The 24,626-nt window shown below is 36.9% G+C and overlaps 2 protein-coding genes and 1 long non-coding RNA gene across 3 annotated transcripts in view; all 3 read left to right on the forward strand.

The window, feature by feature from the left end:
- Positions 1 to 1,245: 1,245 nt before the first annotated feature.
- Positions 1,246 to 5,642, forward strand: LOC139140892 (uncharacterized). Its single transcript, XR_011554088.1, has 3 exons — positions 1,246 to 1,382; positions 3,429 to 3,590; positions 4,060 to 5,642. It is a non-coding gene; the product is annotated as an uncharacterized lncRNA (long non-coding RNA).
- Positions 5,643 to 8,271: 2,629 nt separating this feature from the next.
- LOC139139673 (uncharacterized) lies at positions 8,272 to 13,412 on the forward strand. The gene is made up of 3 exons (XM_070708537.1): positions 8,272 to 8,505; positions 11,872 to 12,034; positions 12,533 to 13,412. Exons 1-3 carry the CDS (start codon positions 8,365 to 8,367, stop codon positions 12,760 to 12,762), a joined length of 534 nt encoding a protein of 177 aa, XP_070564638.1. The 5' UTR covers positions 8,272 to 8,364; the 3' UTR covers positions 12,763 to 13,412.
- Positions 13,413 to 16,605: 3,193 nt separating this feature from the next.
- Positions 16,606 to 24,626, forward strand: part of LOC139140893 (uncharacterized) — a 48,721-nt gene continuing 40,700 nt past the window's right edge. Inside the window, exon 1 of the mRNA XM_070710364.1 lies at positions 16,606 to 16,628. The gene's annotated coding sequence lies outside the window, so the exon portion shown is untranslated. The remainder of the gene's footprint in view (positions 16,629 to 24,626) is intronic.

Raw genomic sequence — 24,626 nt, forward strand, 5'->3', positions numbered from 1 at the left:
TGTGCATATATAGACGTTGGATAATTAAATAGATACACTTCATTAGAATAGATACAAGTGCACGTGTGTACAATAAATTTGATATTTGAACACTTTGCCCTAAATGTTGATCCACCTATACATGGGAGTCTAAGAAAAAGCTGTGTATATTTTTCCCAATATAAAACCTGCAATATTTGTTCATATTTGAATATATAGACCCTAGATAATAGGCATAATTGTACTTGTTTGAGAAGGCTGTTACAAGTGTATATCTGTACAAGAAATTGATTGGAACCCTTTTGCCGAAAATGTTGATCAACTAGACGTGGGAGTCTGTGACAAAACTCTGAATAATTTGTCCCAATATAAAACTTGCAATATTTGTGCATACTAGTATATAGACCCTAGATAATTGACATAATTGTCCTTGATTATAATAGGGTGGTTTCAAGTACATATGTGTACAAGAAAATTGATTTTCGAATTTCACCGAAAATTATGATCAACAATGCATACAAATGTACTTGATCGAATAGGGTATTTTAAAGTTCCGATGCGGACAACAGATATGATGTTGGTATTTCATCCATATTATTTTTTCACTTCTAATGGTAGTCTACATGTAAACTATAAACTATTTTCCCTGACAAAAACTTGATAAATCTGTAATATGTCAAAGACCGTAATCATTGTTATTGATGACAAATGAATTCTAGTCCGGACTTGTATTCAATTTCAAACAATAACAATGCTGACTGTACACATATGACTGTGCTCGAATTTGTCACGCTTCCGGGAGTAGAACAAGAAACTGCAGTGGATACACAAAACCATTCAAAAATTAGCCAAACGTTAACTTAAATTGACCACCATTTCGAGTTCCCCCTTTATTAATAAAGTCCCCAAATCCTTTCAAGTGCCTCAACATACCCTTGATATTTTCAAGTTCCCCCGTCGATTCTCCCTCCTCTCCAGAGGTGTTTGTGAATGCAGTCTTACTGGTCCGGCATGAAAACAGCTGGTGATTCAAGTTGTGACCTTTAATACCCCTGGCCATCAATCTATTTTTGCCTTGTTATGACCTTTAACACGAGACTTTGCCTCGATTTATTTCTCGCCTGCGACGTTTTACTCTGATGTATTCTTCCACACAACAAAAGAGTGTCGAATAATCGCTGTAATTTCAAAGAACCACGATAAAAATATAATAAATAAGGCAGAAATCAATTACACTTTCTGTAATCAACATTAGGAGTCATGATACAACTCTTGCCCCTTCATCTTCGTCAGACAAAGACCCATTTCATGCGAATTAATTTCAATTTTTATACAGGCAACGATAATAGTCTAACCTATATCGCAGTTCTCTTGGTTCTGTGTCGGTGTTCTCGTATCCCAAGGTAAGCATCATTCTATAAATTGTAATCCATAATTATGAAAGCCACTGGTTGTTGTAAAGGCCATATATTGACTGATGTTAACGCGTTTAATGTTTAAAATCCACTATTGGAGGGCACGTTTGCCCATTCGTAAACTAACACCCTCTTTAGCTTCGATCGTCAAGACCAAAATCATTATATCAACATGATTCATATGGCTATGTCTGTAATCGTACATGACTCATTCACTCACATGCACCCATGAATTATAACAACAATATGTTGTCTATTATCATACTGTGCATTTTGTAATGACGTTTGTGCTAGATTTAGTTCACTGACCTGCTCCCTTCATGGGTCATGGTGACCTGCTGTCTGTGCACACAAAATTCTCAGAAATCATCACGTTATCGCAGTCGTCATCATTGTTTCGAAAACTTTAGTGTTTTTTTCAAGGTTATTTTTGACACATCTTAACAAAATCACCATTTAGAGGCACTAAACGTCTATACATTTCCAACAGGGTTAATCTAGATGTTCGTAGGAAAAAATAGTCAACAGTTTCATGCGGAGTAAAAGAGCCGATGAGTGACCTAAATATAGCCGAGAGACTCGAAGAAGATGAAGGAATATGTATTACAATTTGCGACATGAGAAATTTGATCTGTGAAATAACAAACTAGTTGTTTGATTTCGCGAAATATTTTATAAAAGTCTTTTAAACTACTGAAAAAGTTCACTAAGTGTCAAAAGAGCAAAACTATGGATAGCTATGCTGGTACACCTTCTCATGCCAAACATTTTCACATGAAAAATATCACTGTCAAAAAATATTTTTTGATCGCTCCAATGTCCACATTTTACGGATGTTTCGGGCTGAGTAGAACAAAGGTTGCCCTTTATTGCTTGACATATTTCTACCGCGACTTTAAAAGGTTCGTCTTTTGGTAGTTATAGTAAAACGCATTATAATTTCACATGTTGGCGTGAATTCCCATACAACCATTGCCGGGCTTAAGATGTTTTCCTAAAATCATTTTGGGACAATACGACTTAACGGAGAGGGCCGCTCTAGTTTCCTTTTACAGAACCCTCCCCTCTTGTAAAAATGTGAAACTATCCCCCGATGCAAATATTGATATAATGGCTTTCCCAACGAGAATGTAAACCCTATTTCAGGCCCTGATCTTCTAAAAGCGTTGTATTGGGTAACGCTAAAAATAAAACAAAAGAAAAGCTTAACTGAATGGAGTTGGTTTTTTTCAATGGAAATACTAGACTCAACATCACAATTGTTTTCTGATTGTGTTACATACGTCAAGCAATACTTTTGAATAAACGATAAAACTTGCAGAGACTGTCCATAGAACTCTCCGGAATTTCAATGCATTTTTTCCTAAGCGGGCTAACAGCTGTATTTTTTGTGGGTCACAAAACCAGATTTTGAATCCTACTTTGATATCACTGCAGAAATCTGAAAACTTTAACAGTAAGAGGCCGAGACACTCCGATCTTAACTTGGTTTTTACATTATAAAATTAAAACAATCAGGCTGTGGGGTAGACATTTCCAAATAGGTTCGAGAAGTGAGTGCTTTAGAAACTGAGCAGCGAATAGTTTGGTTTAGACTATTTCAATGGCACACACCTTTAGGATACGAAGAAAACTAATTCGCACAAAGGCATCAACCTCAGAAGTGGAATCTGGCAATCACGAGGAATGACGGTACCGACCGGGTTGTCCGCCATTTTAAATGTCAAAAAGTTGATCTGTAACTGTCTGAATGTGATGTGGAACCAATGATGAACACTTTGAGCCATCTCTGTGTTGCAGAGTTGAGTGTGACTTTATTGCATCAAGCACCGAGACAGAGTCTATGCGCTCCGGCTTAACTGCAACAAAATTTGTAATACTGAAGTATTAGCTCCATATCTCTCAAGAAAGTCCCATAAGAATACGTGCAGTATTCGTATAACTGTACAGTAAGTAGGGATGCAAAATATAGGCCTACAGCTCTGTAAATATTTGGATCTGAAACAAGTTTTCATTCCATGACTTTTGTTGTAGGAACAATGGCGACAACTCCAGATATTAAAGTAACCATCAGTGAGAAATATCAGAAGTTCAAACATATATTTAACTTGAGAGACTGGAGCGGTCTCGCGCAGCTGTACACCCCAGGTGGAAAATGGATGGGCCAGGGACGAAAGACGCTGAACGGCAGACAGGGTGAGTAGGAGAGAAATGAGCTTAATTGTTTTCGAAAAGAGTTCTTATAAAAGTGGATGATTAAAATCGGGGATTGACATTCATGATGAAAATGCCTTGAACACTGCGGTAGAGCGGTTCTTTAGTAACAATTAGTATTCGGGACTATTCATTTTTCTCTTCAGGTATGATCATGAACTAGTGTCCGTTTTCTCAAAAACATGGCGCAGTAAACACAAACTGGGGCACCAAATCCTTATAATACACAGCAAAGGAAACATAGTAATCACTGGTAGATACATTCAAGGCTCGATTGTTGAGCCATTCATTTCTCTACCCTGTGATTTGCACGTTTATAAGAATATGACGCAGATGCAACGCCTTGAAGAGTGGACACTTCCTACAAGGTGGGCCATTGAAAGTAAAACTACTACGGTATTTTCGAGATGATATTGTACATTGACCAAATCGAAAAATTGTCGCTTTTCAGAGATAATTGATGCCCTTGACAATGGTTTACTGGGAGATATACACATTAATGTAAATAAGTGTCAAGAGGTGTTTGGGAAACATGGAGACGAGTTCGTAACCTCCAGGGCATCCTTTAAAGTGACGAGCAAAGATGGTGCGAAGACGATTTCAGGCAAAGATGTGGTTGTGTGGAAATTGGTGGACGGCGAGTATCTGATGGAGGTGGACATTTGGAATTTTGATGAATAATACTTCAGTTCATGATACTTCCATTTCCCTGAACCACATATCAGGAATGGACGTCGACAGAGTTTGTAGTTGTACAACCGCAGCACCGGTAGTCATAGATATTCAGCTACTGATAGGATTAAATCATTACTGCGTTAGAACTTCAAGTAACTCAAATTGTGCAAAATCGACAGCACCTTACAAAGAAATATCTTGAAACGTTTACTTGTACCGCAATTCTATTGTAGTGAACCGAAAGCATTCTCAAGGTTCAATAGTTGTGCTTCGTAATTTCTTAACCCATTACTATGATATATAGGGAGAATTCACACGGGAAAGCTTTGTGTCTTTCGAATACTTGCTCAGGTCGTCATACGCGACCCTTTCAGGGCCCTGGGGGCAGGTTTTTTGTTTATTGGTGTTCTCATGAAAAGTCAAAAACAGCAGCTTTTATCGAGGAAATAAACTCAAGCCAAGGGGTATGGAATGAATACCTCTGTGATCAAGCGAAGTAACATGATAACGTATTCCCAAAGTCAGTTGAAGATTGCCCTATGTACACGTTATTGAAATCTGTTGTAGACTTGATCCAAGTCTGTGAGGATATAAATATAACAACAGAGTAAAGCAATAAACGTCTGTAGACCTTCGTGTTAGTGGTAAGCTGTGGCGTAGATTGTTGGGTGAATGCGATAGCTAAGCCAGCCTGTAACTGCTGATGATTAAAGCGACCGGGCCCAATCTAGATCGGTTGTTGTTCAGTCTATCAAGAAGCAAATGTGATCACGGGCTAGTTTTTGAACAATAAAATCACACTTCTAAACTATAGAAACTATATAACTATAACTATATAAACTATATAACATTTGACTTGAGTTAATCCAACTGTGGCCAGGTCGATCACACACAAAATGACTATCATGAGAGTAGGCAAATTGGGAATTCCTGGCTACATTTTTTCAAATTGTGAAAAACTGAGCAACAGTGACCAACCGAAAAAAATGTTATCAATAGTACCAAACGTGTGACTTAGATGCTACTTGAAAAGTTCTAATCTCTGAAATTTTGGATGTTATATTGGCTAATTTGGTTCAAAATAAATAATGCTATCAGTCACACATCGTTTCACTTAAATTAGAGTCTTTGCTGTTCAAAGTTTTACTTTCGTGTTATTATACAAAGAGAAAGTTAAAATTTCATTCACTGGATGTACTTGCAGGGAATGGTTTGAATATTGATTCAAGTGATTTTCGTTAAAAGCTGTGACTTTTCATCGTATATTTGTAAAACATCAAGCATGGTGAACCCATCTTTTGTCTTTGATATTTGATTATTCTAATGTGCCAGAATTAAACAATCCCAGATTACTGTCAAGTCTCCTGGTCTTCCATGTGTTGCTCTCTCGCCTGATCTTCTGTACAAGTATTTTTCACTGTCATATGACCCAAACTCTTAACTTTTGTTTAATTATAACTAACATTAGAGCCATCGGATGACATAGAAATGTTATTCATTTTTCATTGAACTTCATTGAATAGGTCCCTTCTCATATACAGAACCAAACTTTCATGTCCCCTCTCTACTACCTCCAAAATTTTCGAATCTCCCATTAATATCTGTGAACGAAGCCTAATAGCAATGTGATAGCGCTATGCGTGGAGCCACATACCTACACTACGCTCAGTCGGAATGATCGTGCCTACACCAAGCTGTGACCTGGCCAAAAACATATTCAGAACGTAGATAAAAAAGTAACACAGGATGCGTTCGGGTGCGCTGCTCGAATTATCAAAATTACGCCCTCATCGTCGAAATGCGATATGTTCTCATAACGTTCGCCCAAACCAAAGAAAAAGCCTTGTTCCAAACATGGCGGCGCGTACGATAGTGGACGACGAAGCTCAAAACATAGCAATTTTAATTTTTTCGAAGAAATTATGCAAGACGATGTTATTTTTGATGTCAACGGCCGCACCATTCCGATGGCAATAAGTCTTTTCTTCAATAAGAGAGAAAAAGTTCCTAAAATAACCGATTACGCTGAAAATGTAATTCCCCAATACAGCCTTGGCGATTTCCGACAACACTTCAAATTATACAGGACGACTTTTGAGAGTGTTCCCGAGCATCGCTCCCAATCTCACGGTAGCAAATAATGGAAGACCCTTGCTTATAGAACCATTGAAGCAGGTTTTGATATTTACATGGTATATCCGAAACAGATCCAGTATGCGAGACGTTGCTGAACGGTTTGGTGTATCTAAGTATACCGTCCACGTCTGCTGCAAGAGAGTAATGGATGTTTTGTTACCCTTAAAGGTATGTAGGGGAAAACAAACCGATTATTTTTTCCTAAATTGATGAGGGCGCCATTTGATGACATGTAAATAAATACACTTGATTAAATAGGTAGACAGGCACTAAGGCCAGAGGAAAAAATATCTTGTTAATCGAATTTTTTGGACCAAGGTTCAGGAGCGGCGAGCGAAAATTTTTAAAAAGTTTTTGTTTTAGCCAAAGGTAACCGTGATCCCTCGGACATTTTTGCCTGGATGCAGACAAGACAAACTAATCTTTTCTCCTTCTAGGCTAACCAGAAATATCTCAGACAAGATACATTGATTCTGGTTATTGAATTCAACACTTATATTTCTCAACAATAACATTGGGAATTACATATACATTCAGTGTTTGATCAACAGTCTCATTCAGAATCCCACATGCTCGCGAAAACCCGACGAAGTTTAGGGCGCCGCCAGCGGCTGTAATAAAATATTTGCAATGCAGAAGTATGAATTTGCCAAAAAAAAAATTCCAAATCGGGCAAAGTAGAAGCGGCGATTCCGATGAACAATTTATTTATTTATTTTTTCTTTTAGGCCTAAGTTAATAATATTTAATTCAGTTACTTTAGAAGTATTTGTGCTGTATATCCCACATAACAATTTCTGGCTGGTTTTACTTTTAGGCCAGAGAGGAGAGTCATTTAGATCCTCACAATTTTATAGCTCTGGAATTTTTTATTTATTTATTTCAAAAGTACCAGTGACTTAATCTACATAGACATGTCATGGAATTTAACGCTCAGTAGTTGCGAGTGCATATAATAGCATAAAGACAAAAATCAAATCTATTCTCTAAAGTTTACATATAGTTATTAAATAAAGTAACAAGTTGCAATGAAATTTCAGGGACTAATTTTCAAAATCTTGAAAAAATTGCAAAGGCGTAAACATTTGACGCAGCAAATACGAATATATGTTTTTAAATTTCCTCTTGCTGTGAAATTTGAAATTTCTAAAAAGAGTTTTGTTCTGTGTATTTCTACATGGATGTAGATATACTTCTTTTTCTAATCGGATTCCTTAAATCAATTTTCAATGCCCTGTATCAAGCTTGTTAATGCAGTCTGTATATTTGATATTGTTGAGCATTGAAGTCAGTTGGGGAACAAACAACTTTGGTTTACCAGAGAGACTGTTGTTAAATCCAAATACTGGCTGTTGGAAAGTTCGATGACTAGTCATTTGCACACGCTTTAGGGAGTAGGAAAAGACAATTAGAATAAGTGAAAGAAAATGAACTTAATACAAATCAAATTATAATACTGAAAAAATATCAAAGGTTACATTCATACCTTGGTCTGTATGAAATATGAAACTCAAAGAAACATAATTCTGCTTTTTGTGTAATTGATAATTAACAAATCCGCATGGTGCATTAAAGCAATATAGATGTACTTTTAGGTAGATAAATAATTAATCATGGGTAATTACTGATGCAAAAAGTTCATGTTTTGAATTGATTGGTAGAAGCCCCCTAAAGAGGTGTTTTTGAAATCAGCCTTATTGGTCCGGCATGAAACAGCTGGTGATCCGAGTGGTGACCTTTAACACCCCATCAATATATCTTTACCTTGTTATGACCTTCAACACGTAACTTTGCCTCGTTTTATTTCTCGCCTGCGACGTTTTACTCTGATATATTCTTCCACACAACAAAAGAGTGTCAAGTACTTACTGTTATTTCAAAGAACTTCGAGAATAATAGACACGGCGAAAATTAATTACACTTTCTACAATCAAAATTATTTTTAATGCAACACTCGCCCCTTCATCTTCATCAGACAAAGCCCCATTTCTTGCGAATTAATTTCAATTTGTATACAGGCAACGATAATACGTCTAACCAATCTCGCAGTTCTCTCGGTTCTCTGTCGGTGATCCTGTGTCCCAAGGTGAGCATCATCCTGTAAAATTTGTAATCCATACTTACGGAAGCCGCTGGTTATAAAGGTCATATATTGACTGACGTTAACATGTGTTGAATATATATAATCCACTATTGGAAGGCAACTTTGCCATTGGTAAACTCGCACCCTCTTTAGCTTCGATCGCCAAACCAAAAATCATTGTATCAACAAGATCATAGGCCTAGGTGTGTAATCATACAACAGTCATTCACCCACAACCGTGAACTACAACAATAATATTGTGCCTATTTTTCATTGTATAGGCCTCACAACGCCTATAACCGGTAACACAGAGCCCTATCACGCAGAGCTGACCTGCTCCCTGCAGAGTTCATCTCAGCACAACATTTTCAAACTCATCATGGTGTCGCAGTCGTCGTCATAATTTCGGAAGTTTTGAAGGCTTTTTTTGAAAATTATTTCCAGTACATCTGAATAAAACTATAACGTCGAAGCACTCAACGGTTATGTATGCCCGGCAGGGTTAATCATGTTCTTCTCAGGAAAAACTAAGTCAACAGTTTTATGCGAAGTAAAAGAGTCTTTGAGTGACCTAAATATGGCCGCGGGAGTCTATTGTCAGTCAAATAGGAATGGGCCAGACAGGCAGAATAATTCGATTGCACAGACCTTTTCCTATGTCGAGTGATATATGTAAGTGTTATGCAGGTATATGTTTCCAATAAAATGCATTTTAGAAGGAATATGTTTTTCATTTAGCGACAGGCAAAATTTGATCCGTCAAACAGCAAACTATTTGTTTTATTCACAGAGCTGTACCAAGACATGGCATGTCAACATTAGTAAACATATAATAATAATGCATGTTACCATTTTATGATATCATATTCGAAAATTACTGTAACATGGAGTATTATGCTTCAGAATTGACAAAAATTTTACGTCTGTTGAAATGGCAACATGTAGTGACTTATCTTGGCAATGTTGCGAAAACTCTTATAAAAGATTTTTAAGCTGCTGAAAAAGTTCACCAAGTTTCAAAAAGAGAACAAGTATGGATAAATATGTTGGTACACCTCCCATGCCAAACATTTTCACATGAAAAATATCATTTTTTGACAAAAACTATTTTGATCGCTCCAATGCCCACATTTTGGGAATGTTTCGGGTCGGGTAGAACAAAAGTTGCCCTTTATTACTTGACATGTTTCCACCGTGACGATAAAATGTAAACGCATTATGTTTTCACATGATGGCGTGTATTTCCGTTCAACCACCGCAGGACTTAAGATGTGTTCCTAATCATATCATTTTGGAACAATATGATTTAATGAAGAGGGCCGCTCAAGTGTCCTTTTACAGTACTCTCCTCTCTTGTAAAATATGAAACGACCCTCCGTCGATGGCTTCCCAATGACTCGGAGAATGTAAAGCCTATTTCAGGCCTTACTCGTTTGAATACATAGTATTAGGTAACGCTAAGATAAAACAAAAGAAAAGCTTGACTGCATAGAGGTAGCTGTTCAAATAGAAATATCAGACTCAATATAAGAATAGTTTTCGGATTGCATTACGACCAATACCTTTGTAAACGGTAAAGCTTGCAGGGGCTGTCCATAGTACTTTCAGGAATTTCAATGCGTTTTTCCTTACGGCCTAACAGCGGTAGTATTTTTTGGGTAACAAAACCAAATTTTGAAGCACATGTTGATATCACAGTATACATCCGAAAACTTTAACAGTACGAGGTCGAGACAGTCCGATCTGAACTTGGTCTTTACATTAAAATTGTAAAAACAACTGGGCCAAATTTCGCCTTGAAGGTAGTTCGTACCTCGAAAAAAAAGGCTCAGATGTTTGCTGAAACGTTTTATTCATGTAAAATTTCAACCATTCTCTTTCTAAATCAAGAATAAAAATCGGGGATCACACCCCCAAAAAAGTACATTTAGGCCCTAGTGAAATAAATTTCCGATTTTTGAAATATAAAATGGTCGCCATCCCTGTGCTATCCGTACGGAGGAAAATAAATTCTCTATTTCAACAAAACTGAGCCGGTGAAATCTTTAATTACCCAATAAATTTCAAAATGAGCCCCCAAAGGAGGTATGCTGAAACAATACTGTAAAAAGTTAGAGTGTCCAAATATCTGTCACTGAGGCGCATCCCACCTTAAGGTTTTAAAAGTTCCATAGGTGAGCTTTCAGTTATTTAAAGGGATGAGTAAGCGGAATGTGGAAAGTGTCATCTTTTACAAACCTGCCTTGGGGAGGGCCTCATTTGCAAATTTAATCTGGTCATACAAAACAAGCTATGTCTGTGAATTTATATTTGCTTGATTGTTGATATGACAGTACTTGACTGCATCGGGGTAGTTAAAAGTGGTCGTATGCATTACAAATATGATCTTGAAATTTCGCACAAATGTGTTAGTTAACAATACACATCGGAGTGCAAAGGGCATACAACACACACATTTAAACAAGTAGCGTGTGCTCCGTATGGGTGCACTGAAACGAGTAGTATCTTTTCGCATTTTGGTAGGCGTAAGACCCAGTATGTTTTCTATGAACGTCAAATTCTAGAAAGTCAGAAAATGCCAGGGGCACAAACGTTGGCGTGCCAACACGGTACACTTGGGAGTCTATTGGGCAAAGCAGATCTGGTAAGGTTATACGGTTGAAGCTCATTGTCATTTGTAAAAGTAAAAAATTCTTATAGCCCATCTAGAATGAAAAAAAGCAATCTGTTAGACAAAAATACACGTTCTACAGATGGCATCATTTCCATATAGATTCAAGAGGTGAGCACTTTAGAAAGTGAGCCGCAAATATTTTAGACTATTTTAATGGCATACACCTTGGGGATACAAAGAAAACTAATTCGCACAAAGGCATCTGCCTGAGAACTGAAATCTAGCAATCACGAGGAGTGACGGTATCGGCCGGCAAGGTTGTCCATCATGTCAAAATTCAAAAAAAGTTGATCTGTAACTGTCTGAATGTAGTGTGGAACCAATTATGAACACGTTGGGCCAGTTGTGTTGTAGAGTTGAGTATGACTTTATTGTGTCAGATATCGAGACCGGGTATGTACGCTCCGGCCTGACAGCAACAAAATTTATAATACTGAAGTATTAGCTCCATATTTCTCAAGAAAGTCCCATAACAATACGCACAATATTCGTATAACCGTAGAGTAAGTAGAGATGTCAGTATATATTTGGATCTGAAACAAGTCTTATTGAACCACTTTTTTTTGAGATCGGGGATTTAGCCTAGCGGTTCTGTCTGTTGCTTCTCCGCTATAGGTGACTAGATACCGTATGTTGTGAGTTTGAACCCGATGAAAACACCGTATCTTCTCATTTTTTGACTTTCGTTGATGTAGGCAACAATGGCTACAACTCCAGATATTAAAGCAGTCATCAATGAGAAATATCAGAAAGCCAAACACACATTTAACTTGGGAGACTTTAAAGGCATGGCGCAGATGTACACCGCAGATGGAAAATCGTTGGGCCCAGGACGAAAGACGCTGAACGGCAGACAGGGTGAGTAGGAGAGAAATTAACTTATAATTGTTCTCGAAAAGAGTTATTTCTGGTGATTTCAAAATAGTAAATAATTAAAATCGGGGATCGACATTCGTGAAGAATATGCCTTGAAAACTGCGATAGGGCGGTTGTTTACGTAACAATTAGTATGCGGGACTATTCATTTTTCTCTTCCGGTATGATCATGAGCTAGTGTCCCTTTTCTCAAAACACACGAGGCAGTAAAACACTAACTAGGACACCAAAGCCTTATAAAATACAGCAAAAGAGACATAGTAATCACAGGTAAATACATATAAGGTTCAATTATTTAATCATTTATTTTTCAGCATTGTGATTTACATAAAAGTCAACAGTTTATAAAGATATCACGTAGATGCCAACATATTTGAAAGTGGACACTTCGTAGAAGGTCGCCCATTGAAAGTAAAGGTACAGCGGTATTTTCGAGATAATATTCTACATTGACCAAATCTAAAAATCATCGCATTTCAGAGATACTTGATGGCTATGACAATGGTTTACTGGGAGATCAATACATTAGTGAAAGTGTCTGTGAAGAGGTGTTTGGGAAACACGGAGACGAGTTCGTAACCTCCAGATCATCCTTTAAACTGACGAGCAAAGATGGTGCGAAGACGATAACAGGCAAAGATGTTGTTGTGTGGAAATTGGTGGACGGCGAGTATCTGGCGCACGTCGACATTTGGAATTTTGATGAATAATATTTCGGTTCATGATAGTTTCATTGTCCATGACCACATTTCAGTAATAGACAGATTTTGTAGTTGTATAACCGCAGCACAGGCAGTCATAGATATTCAGCTGTTAATGAAATTCTTTCATCACTACATCAAAATTTCAAGGAACTCAAATTTTGCAACTCCACAGCGCCTTACAAGGAAATATCTTAGAGACGTTTTCTGTACCGCACTTCCATTGCAATGGACCGAAAGCATTCTCAAGATTCAATAATTGCATTTCGTAATTTCTTAACTCATTACTATGGTATGTAAGACTTCACATGGACAAGCTTTGCATCCTGCGGATATTGCTCAGGTCGTCAACTGCGACCTTTAGAAATGCAAGTTTTTCATTTGTATTTAGTTTTCAGTAAACTAAAAGACTACAGCCTTTATCTAGGTAATAAACTCAAGCCAAAGGGTAGGAAATGAATACCTGTTTGATCAAGCTAAGTAACACAATACTGTTACCACAGTACTCGGTCGAAGCTTGTCTAGTCTTTTGTAGACATTGTTAAAATCGGTTGTAGACCTGCTCCAAGTTTTATGGGCATATATCAAAGCAGACTAAAATGAAACAATATACTGAGAAGCTTGTAGGAGTTGTCACGTCTGAAATGAATGTCTGTATGACATAAAAGGACAATATATATAATATACTAAAATAAAAGGTCCTTTATCACGTCCTCGCGCAAATCTCGCACGAATTAAAGAAAGGTAAAATTCAGCAGGTTTTCGTAGGGATTCGAACACACATCCTACGGCACCCATTCACCTTGCGAAGAAATCACAAGTCGGTTACATTCCAACCGTTGAAAAAGAGTGGTTCACAAGCTGCGCTTATAGTTGTTGAAATTTTCCTGGCCGTGATCCATTCTCCCGCTGTAAATTTCATGAAGCACTCGCACATTATACAGGGCTACATCACACATAACCTTGATCAAAGTCAAGGATACATCGCTAAAATGGACTTCAGATAGCATCGGGAACAATTTTGTCCACCCGAAGTACTATCCAGCCACGGGTCTGTTACTATCAATAGTAGGCCAATATGACGTTAAAACAAATAAAATAATCCAAATCATACAAGGTATTAAAATTACCAGGTCGCATAAACACAATCATTTACAATATCAGAAAGGATTATCTTGAACCACGAATATAAATGATTAGTGTAATAAGTAATCCAGTGAAGTCACTGAATCACTTCATTGGTCACAGTTACATGTAGAAATGCTGTCAAGTATCATTGAGTAGCAGATTGCATTGTGATGAAGTACAACTGCGACCCCACCTAGAAAATTTTAACTGACCACCATATGCCAACACCTTAGCCACCTGACTGCCACCCAACATTAAATGTGTACCAGGATCGTGAAACTCCAGTAACAGACACACATTGATGTGTTCTCATCTTCATTGCATATATATATATATATATATATATATTATATAATATATAATATATATATATATATAATATATATATATATATATATATAATATATATATAAGTATACAGATGTCCTCGTGGGAAATTACAGTGCTCGATGCGGAAAGCAAAGCGTTATAAATAATAACACAAATTACTTCAAGTACAAAATAATATCTGTTAATCAAGTTTCATGCATCCTGCAATCTTCACATGGAATTCATAGGATGTTAAAGTATCAAAGGGGACAACACGGAGAAGGTTTGCATCGGCTTCACTGCAAAATGCCTTGAAGATGCTCTTCGCTAACAACATGCAATCGTTCCGTAACTACAAACACAGAAATAGTACCGAATTGTTAACGTCTAGAACGACCAAGTCTTAGATGTTCCGTGGTCAGTTATTGGCAAAGCATCGAATTACTCTAACATAAGCAAGCGATGCAATCTTTGACAAATCTACGCTGTTAAACAAACGCTTTGAGTTGGTTTCAACATATCGCAACGAAACAAATATTATTTATCAAATTTTAACACCACCTACAAATCGAATGGTACTTTCCAAACACATAAATGAGAGTGTACAGAGCTAAGCTAAGAATCCTTTCACTTCTGTTTGAAGATTGCAGGAGCATGAAACTTAAGTAACAGATATTATTATTTTGTACTTGAAGTAATTTGTGTTATATATATATTAAACATACAGTCATTTGATTTTGATGAAATTGTTGACATGTCATTGTAGTATGGAAATTTCAAACTTTCAATTTTAAAACGAGAATGCAGTATTCTAAATGAGTTGTGAATGTATTTCACACTACGGGTAACCAAATGTTCAGAACTGTTGCACATAAATTGCCGTAAATTACTAATATCAATACAGGACAGCAGTAAATCAAAAAATTTCAGAGCGTAATTAGACTACAACCAGCCATTATTTAACGAGTTCATGAACCCGATCCATCCTCGCTAGGCTCACTGAAATTTTGTTTTTTCTTCATTTGTGGGTAAGCTTAATATATTGAAGGACAGTTAGCTATCATCTTTTGACAATTTTTCATGATTTTTATGCTGTATAAAAATGACAGAAATACCCAGACTTCAGTTTGTCACCATGGTATACATGTGTATAAAATAGGCATGCAAGTTAAATAATCAGACTAAAATTCCCGATACATGAACTTTAGTTTAGATTGAAAATGCAATTTTGCCTATACATATGCAACCCATTTCAACAAGTTTAACACTGGGCATTGCACTGTACCGTTAACCCTTGCACCATCATGGTGGACCTCTACAGAGGAAAGTGGAGTGAAAAGTTTCAGAGAGTGCATGACACTGTTGATGGTATAATAGAACAAAAATAATAAATACGTTGTATTGTAAAAAACTTTAGCTATTCTTCCTTAAAGGAGAAAGAACTTAATTTAAATCTTTATGTTCATGATAATTTGAATGAAATTTATTTCCAGTGACAATGCATTGTTGCTGTATTTCAGTTCTCTGAAACTGTCCTTAAATAGTTGTCCACATAGTCAGCTTGCAATGTATTTGATATGAATGATGGTCTTCCCTGTTACCTTTTTAATGACAGTTTCCGAAACTTTATAAAAGGAAATTATCATTACCAGTACTTGCATGTTGCTTTGTCATACTGAGTTATCAAGGAGAAATCTGTAAAAGGTAAGGTTTTCGTCATACATGGTTTATGAAAATACAGATTTCATAATGATTATTACGCTTTGCAAATAGACTTTGAATTTGCAAACATCCTGATACAGAAAAGGGCGCGCCGAAAACTGTAGCTGAATGATACCATTTGTGGCCGGTACGATGCATTTTATGCAATTGTGAGCCGATGTTTTAATTCAAAAACACACTGACCGCCCCTATTTGGCATTCAAAAATATGGTGGACCCCCATTCACCAAGACAAAAAAACAGAGCGACTACATGGATCCACCGCCCCACAGGCTGAAGAAACTGACAAGTCCCTAAGCTAGAGGATAAATTATGAAATAGTAACTGACAGTGTGTCGATGTAGGTCGACCGGTTATTTGTGGGGTGAACGAGCTATGTCATATCTACCTCCTTGTTGTGACCTTAAACACCAGACTTTGCCCCGTTTTGACCTGCGACGTTTTGCACCGATATATTCTTCCGCGCAACAAAAATGTGTCGGGTAGTCGCGGTGATTTCTTAAAACTACAACAAAAAGAGATTGTAAACAATGTGAAAATCAATTACATTTTCCACAATCAAAATTCAGATTCGTAAGTAATGCAACAATCACCCCTTCATCTTTGGACAAAGACCCATTTCTTGCGAATAAATTTCAATTCATATGCAGGAAACGATAATACGGCTACCCATATTGCAGTTCTCTGGGTTCTCTGTCGGTGTCCCCGTGTCAGAAGGTGAGCATCATTCTGTAAAATTTGTAATCCATAATTACGAAAGCCGCTGGTTTTAAAGGTCATATATTGAATGGTGTTAACGTATGTTGCAGGTATATAATCTACTATTGAAAAGCAACTTTGCCCATTGCTAAATTCGCACCCTCTCCAGCTTCGATCGTCAAAACTAAAATCATTTTATCAACACGATTCATAGGGCTATGTTTGTAATCATGCAAGACTAATTCGCTCACACCCGCGAACTATAACAATAATATTATGCCTATTGTCATAATGTACATCTTAATGATGATTGTGTTAGATTTATTACATTGTATAAGCCTCCAACCAGTGGTGGGAGGCATAAACCGGTAACACCCAGCCCTGCCACACAGAGCTGACCTGCTCTACGCAAAAATGTTCAAAAATCCTCATGACGTCGCTGTTGTCGTCATTGTTTCGAAAACTTTGAAGTCTGTTTCAAGGTTATTTCCAGTACATCATAATAAAGCCATCATGTAGGAGCACTAAACGACTAGGCATGCCCGGCACGATTAACAATGTTGTTTTAGGAAAAACTCAGTCAACAGTTTTAAAGAGCCATTGAGTGACCTAAATACGGCCGTGGGACTCTAGGGACTGGTCAGTTTCTTCGGCCTGGGGGGGGGGGGGCGGTGGATTATTTTTTGCCGACTTCAAAAAGTGGCTGACCCCCCATTCCAAATTTTGAAAACAGGGTGACCCCCTATTCCAAATTTCGAAAACAGGGTGACCCCCACACGCGACAACTGTAAAACAAATGGTGGACACAAATTATATATATATATATATTATATATATATATATATATATATATATATATAATATATTATATATATATATATATATATATATATATATATATAGGCCGAATTCCCACCTGTGTGACGTAGAACAGGACGGATAAGAAATCCGAATTACCCCTGTTGTACGTCATCAAGCGGAACTTTTTTCTTGCATGGTACCGTTCATACATGCACATAGACCGATTTGTCGTGATCGATGCCGTGCTCTCATGACACTTTGACACTTTTTCAAAAAAGGTGACCCGATAAATCCACACATGGAAACATAGAAGGCATGTCCAGCGAAATTTCGAGTCACTAAAACTATAGCTGTTCCCGAGAATCGAATGGGGATACCGCCGATCCAGTCGAGTCGCCTAAGGCCGGCTCAATGTGGACGTCGTACCTGGCGATCCCTGAAATCTTCACCTCAACGGAAGTTCAACTGAATAAATGAGTACAGTATAATCTTCGGGAAAGCGACATACAGGCTCAAGAATAAAGTCATTCGACTAACAACGATAAATTTCCTTCATCATACAAAAAATTCCGTAAATTCTTGCTCGGAATCAAACCTGTAGCGCGGAGTAAGGCTGTAGCGCTAGCGAAGACATCAACTGGAGTGTTGAGCTCTACAATATATGCATTGCAGCGCTGTGGAATCCGATATACTTCGAAAGTTAACTCAGACAACACTCAAAAACAGACTTTTTGTCAAATAACAAAATTAGAATGTATCCACAGGCGAGATATGTGTCACTGCAAACATCAAAGTGCTTAAGACGAAAATATTGACGACCGAGATCGGGATTGACGAGTTGACACCGGCAGAGACCGGTGACGGCAGCGTGCGTTGTGGGCACAAACAATGAATGAGGTACACTCTGTGTGTCATCGAACGGAATCTTTCGCGCTCGCCAAGGTCGTAAACTTGTGTGATATTTTGAAAAGCCACGGTATCTCTGAGAATGAGAATTACTGTTTCGATCGTGTCGTTGCATTTACTTCATAAATCTATTTGTAAATATTCTAAATAACTCTGAATACTATGGCTATCCGTCGCTAGCACGATGAAAGTTATGTCCACCGTACCGATGGCCGACTTGCCTTGGCATCGGTACAGCGCGAGACAATGATTGACAGGTTCACGTGACAGAATCCGTATGTCTGGTTGGTGGAGCTCCGGAGATACCATTTGATGTAGCAAATTTTAGCTTGATGGGATTTATGAATGAAAGTATCTCCTGGGTGACGGGCCGCTTTACTCTTTAAATGAAAGTAATCCGCGTAAGTAAAACACAAATCGCGACGAAATTCATGCAATTTGTTACGATAATTTGATCCATTCACGTCAAAAGAACAAAAAGAAGACTGCTCATGTGATAAATATATATATATATATATATATAATATATATATTATATATATATATGAAGACTGCTCATGTGATAAATATATATATATATATATATATATATATATATATATATATATATTTATATTTATTACTTAATTTATATTTTAACAGTCATTCTGTTTTTTAAAGAAATTGTTGACATGTCAGTTGTAAGAAAGGAATTTCAAAGTGTCAATCTTAAAGTTTGAATACAGTACATTTTGAATGAGCTGTGAATGTATTTCACACTTTCTATGCTCAACCTGATGCCCTTAACTTTTGTACAGAAATGGATGTCAATAATTAATATCAAAGAGGAAAAAGCAGTAAATCAAAAATTTTGATGGGTGTTAAGACTTGCCAGCCATTCAATTAAATCTCCTGAGGAGCCATAGAGCGGCATTTTAGCCAAATCTGGTGTGTGCAGTGTCTGAGATGACCTTTTCTTGTAACATTGAATCCATAAAAGCACAGCTAATAATGACAAAAACTGCCTTTTTAACTGTTATTTTGGTCATAAAAAAGCATTCTACAGAAAACCTGAGACACAAAGGAAAACAGTTGCATCAATGAGAACGAAAGATATCTTGTCATTTTTCTATCTCTAAAATAAGTCACTGTATCAAATATATATCCTGATATCTCTGATATATATGTCTTGTATATTAAAGTCATGCACAGGAAGGGCGTGCTGAAAAATGTCTGATATATTAAAGTAATGCGCTCGAAGAGCATGCTGAAAAATATTGAACATACAGATATCTCTGATATATGTATGCCTGATATGTTAAAGTTGGGCGTGCTGAAAAATATGTCTGATTATTAAAGGGCGCGCCGAAAAATACAACTGAATGATGAAATTTGAGGCTGACACGATGCATTTTAGGCAATGATGAGCCTGTGTCGAAATTAAAAAAACACACTGACCCCCCTATTGGGCATTTCAAAAACATAGTGACCCCCCCTATAACCAAAGTCAAAAACAGGGTGAACCCCCCCCAGATAGATATGGTAAAGCGCATTATGGTTTCATATGTTGGTGTGCATTTCCAAGCAAACATTTCAGAGCTTAAGATGTGTTCCTATCATTTTTGGACAATAGGATTTAACGGAGAAGGCCACTTAGGTTTCTTTTTCTGGATTGAACCCTCCTCTCTTGTAAAAAAATGAAACGATCCTCCCGACCCAAATTGATATAATGGCTTTCCAAACGAGAATGTAAAGCCTATTTCAGGCCCTGATCTTCAAAAAACGTAGAATTGGGTAACGCTAAAAATACAACAAAAGAAAAGCTTGACTGCATAGAGTTATAGAAATACAAGACTCAATATCACAATAGTTTTCGGATTCTATTACATACGTCGACCACTACCTTTGAGTAAACGATAATATTTGCAGGGGCTGACCATAGTACTTTGCGGAATTTCAATGTGTTTTTTCCTAAACAGGCTGACAGCAATAGTATTTTGTGGCTCACAAAAACCCAATTTTGAATATCACTGCATAAATCTGAAAAATTTAACAGTAAGAGACCGATACAGTCCGATCTAACCTCGCTCTTTACATTAATATAAAAATTAAAACAATCAGGCCAAATGTTGCTTTTTAAAGTAGTTCGCGCCTCGGAAATGAAAGACTTAGACATTTGCTCAACCTTGTTAATTATGTCAGTGTCACCCCCAAAACAAGTAAAATTTGACTCTAGTGAAACAAATTTCTTAATATTTACAGATTTTGAAGTTTAAAATGGTCGCCATCCCTGTGTTATCTCTATGGAGGAAAATAAAATTCCCAATTTTAACAGAACTGAGCTGGTGAAAACTTTATTTATCCCATAAGCTTCAAAATTGGCCAAAAATGTGGTAAGCTGAAACACTATTATAAAAATTAGAGAGTGTAAATATCTGTCACTGAGGCGCATCCTAGCTTGAGGTAATAAAAAGTGCCATAAGCGAGCGTTCAGTTATTGTAAGGAATGGGCCTGGGGAACGTTGGGAGGGTCTTCGTTTACAAACCTGCCTGTGGGAGGGCATCGTTTGAAAACTTAATCTGGTCGTTTTGTACATTTGCAAATTTTGTTATACAAGTGTTTGATGTGTTGTTTACAGAATTAAAAGATTTTAACAATATTTCTATTAAAAGAATTGCAATATGTGTCTCACGATGCATGTATTATATCCTGTAAGTTTAATACCTAAATGTTTTCTATAAGTGACACAGATGACATTGGCATAATGTATGTATCACACACAATTATACATACACTCACATAAAATATTGGCGCTGATAAAGGCAATGTATACGCATATGACGATAGCTGCCATGCTAACCTAAATTCAAATATAAATGTACTTTACTAGAATGGGATGATTGAAACTGCATGTGTGAGCAAGAAATTTGTATAAAATCTCGTCCATCTTGTAAATTTTCTCCCTTACTAGCTAAATCAGGGCATGATCTATATTTAACAGTTTATTTGAATGTACGTGACTACATTAGGGTTATTTAAAGTGCATACGTACAACAAATACGATACTGGAATATGACGCACAAAGTCAGTTCACTACATCTAGGTGTCTATGGGGAACGCTAACAAAACATTTTCCAATACAAAACAAGCTATGTCTGTAGATTTATATTTTCTTAATTGTTGATGTGAATGTACTTGACTGCATCGGGGTAGTTAAAAGTGCTCATATGCATTACAAATATGATAATGAAATTTACATAAAAGTGTCGGTTAACTAAATATAAGAGTACAAGGGGCATACAATACACACATTTAAACAAGTAGCGTGTGCGCCATATTGGTTCATTGAAACGAGTAGTATCTTTTTGCATTTTGGTAGGCGTAAAACCTTGAATGTTGTCAATATGATAAAAAACGTCAAATTCCAGATAACAAGAAAATGTTAGGGGCACAAACGTAGTGGTGCAAACACGATAAACATGGGAGTCTATTGATTGAAGCAAATCTGGTGATGTTATACGCTTTGAGGACATGCTGCCGCTTAATATCGCTTGTAAAAGTTAAAAATTCTTGTAGCTCTTAAAGAAAGAAAAACGCAAGACAAACGTACGTGTTCCTACAGGTGACATTTGCAAATACGTTAAAAAGTGAGTGCTCTAGAAACTGAGCCGCTCTAGAAACCGATAAGAAGAAAACCAATTCGCACAACCTCAGAAATGAAATCTGAAAATCACGAGTAATGATGGTAACGATCGGGTTGTCCACCATTTCAAATGTCACAGAGTTGATCTGTAACTGTCTGAATGTGGTGTGGAACCATTATGAACACTTTGAGTCATCTCTGTGTTGCAGAGTTGAGTGTGACTTTATTGCTTCAGGCATCGAGACCGAGTCTGTACGTTCCGGCCTGACAGCAACAAAATGTATGATACTGAAGTATGAGCTCCATATCTCTCAAGAAAGTCCCATAAGAATACTTGCAGTATTCGTATAACTGTACAGTAAGTAGGGATGTCATATTCACTCCAGTAAATATTTAGATCTGAAACACGTCTTTTCATTCTTTGACTTTTGTTGATTTACTAGGCAACAATGGCTACTACTCCAGATATTAACGTAACCATCACTGAAAGATATCAGAATTTCAAACATATATTTAACTCGGGAGACATGAAAGGTATCTCGCAGCTGTACACCCCAGGTGGAAAATGGATGGGCCAGGGACGAAAGACGCTGAACGGCAGACAGGGTGAGTTGGACAGAAATGAACCGAAATGTTTTCGAAAAGAGTTATTTTTGGTGATTCAAAAAGGGTAAATGATTAAAATCGGGGATTGAAATCCATGAAGAATATGCCTTGAAAGCTGAGATAGGGCGTTTGTTTATGTAACAAATAATTTGCGGGACTATTCATATTTCGGTTTAAGGTTCCAAGACAAGAAATTGACCTTTTTAAGCTAACGATTCTCTAGAGGTTAATAAGCTCAGAACCCCTGTAAATTATATATTTTCGGAAAGCCTAGACATAGGGAAATATTTTTGTTGCAATAGTGTCACCATTGTTTACATAACTATCATGTGACTGGTAATTTGCATAACCTTTCAAAAATCGGTTTTCCCTATGTTTTGTTTCAATGCTTTGAGATATGTGGCTGAAATTTGTATGAGTGCAAGCTGTTTTAAGGATCTTCCAAAGTGTGTCTCAGAATTTTTTTAAACCTTCTTAAACAATTTTTATGCCCAAAAACCTTCCAGAGCGGTGAATTTAACCCTAGTTAATTTCTTTAAAATTGTGCTAAAAAAACTAAGCAAGATAACAAAAATCTGAGACATACTTTGGAAGAGCGTTGTGACAGCTTGCATTCCAGCAAGTTTGAGTCAGATATTTTGAAGTATTGAGACAAAACATAAGGAAATCCGATTTTTTAAGGTTATGCAAATTACCTCTCACATGATTGTTATGTAAACAATGGTGACATTGTGATTACCAAAATGTTCCCCTATATCTAGGCTTTCAGAAAATGTATAATTTACAGGGGTTCTTAGCTTATTAACCACCAGAGAATTGTGAGATTAAAAAGGTCAATTTCTTGTCTTGGAACTGTAAGTATAAGTATCGGTTTCTCAAAAACACGAGGCAGTAAAACACTAACTGGGGCATCAAATCCATTTAAAATAGAGCAATAGTAATCACTGGTAGATACATATAGGGTTCAATTATTGAGTCATTCATTTCTCGACCTTGTGATTTATACGAAAGTCACAGTTTGTAAGGATATGACGCAGATGCCAACACCTTGAAAAGTGGACACTCGGTAGAAGCTTAAGGTGGCCCATTGAAAGTAAAACTACTGCGGTATTTTCGAGATGATTTTTACATTGACCAAATCTAAAAATTGTCGCATTTCAGAAATACTTGATGCCCTTGACAATGGTTTACTGGGAGATCAATACATTAGTGAAAGCAAGTTTGAAGAGGTGTTTGGGAAACATGGAGACGAGTTCGTAACCTCCAGGTCATCCTTTAAACTGACGAGCAAAGATGGTGCGAAGACGATTTCAGGCAAAGATGTTGTTGTGTGGAAATTGGTGGACGGCGAGTATCTGGCGCACGTAGACATTTGGAATTTAGATGAATAATATTTCAGTTCATGATAGTTCATTATCCCTGAACTGCATTTCAGGAATGGACGAAATATTTTTATCTTTTATTAAGGATACCGAAATTAACAGATGATTTGAAAGCATACAACAGTACGTTTGACTGTTTTATATTGAAGATCAGATTACATTAATTATTTTACTAATTTCTTCCAGATGTACAGATTCTGGTCTTAACTCTGTTTCGACTTTATATCTGAGAATCATTTCGTTCTTTAAAATTACATGTACGGGGATTTTTGAATCTGTCACCCAGTATTTGTGGATTGACCACTTGCCGAGCAAAATTAAGAGATTGCCAATGAAAGATATATCATTCGATCTACTTTGACTGAAATCGTAATTAATAATTATTTCAGCATTTGATAATTTCACGCTTAGTACTGAAGACAACTTAAAACTCTAGAAACGTTATGCAAGAGATATTTGGCTAAGGCACATTCAAGAAATCTGTGCTTTAAAGATTCAACACCAGAACAAAACTTGTACTTTGTAGATTCTATTTTTTCAAGTAAAAAAGATACTTGTTACAGGGCATGAATCTATGGCGTAACTTCCACTGAAACTAACGTAATTTGAATTCTTTGATCATATTGTTAACGTTTTACCAAATGACAACAGTTTTTGTTACTGTTAAAACAAGGCACTTGTAGCAATGTTTAGTATTT

Source organism: Ptychodera flava, chromosome 9 (genome assembly GCF_041260155.1).
Source record: "Ptychodera flava strain L36383 chromosome 9, AS_Pfla_20210202, whole genome shotgun sequence".
In the NCBI taxonomy this organism is placed as follows: domain Eukaryota; kingdom Metazoa; phylum Hemichordata; class Enteropneusta; family Ptychoderidae; genus Ptychodera; species Ptychodera flava.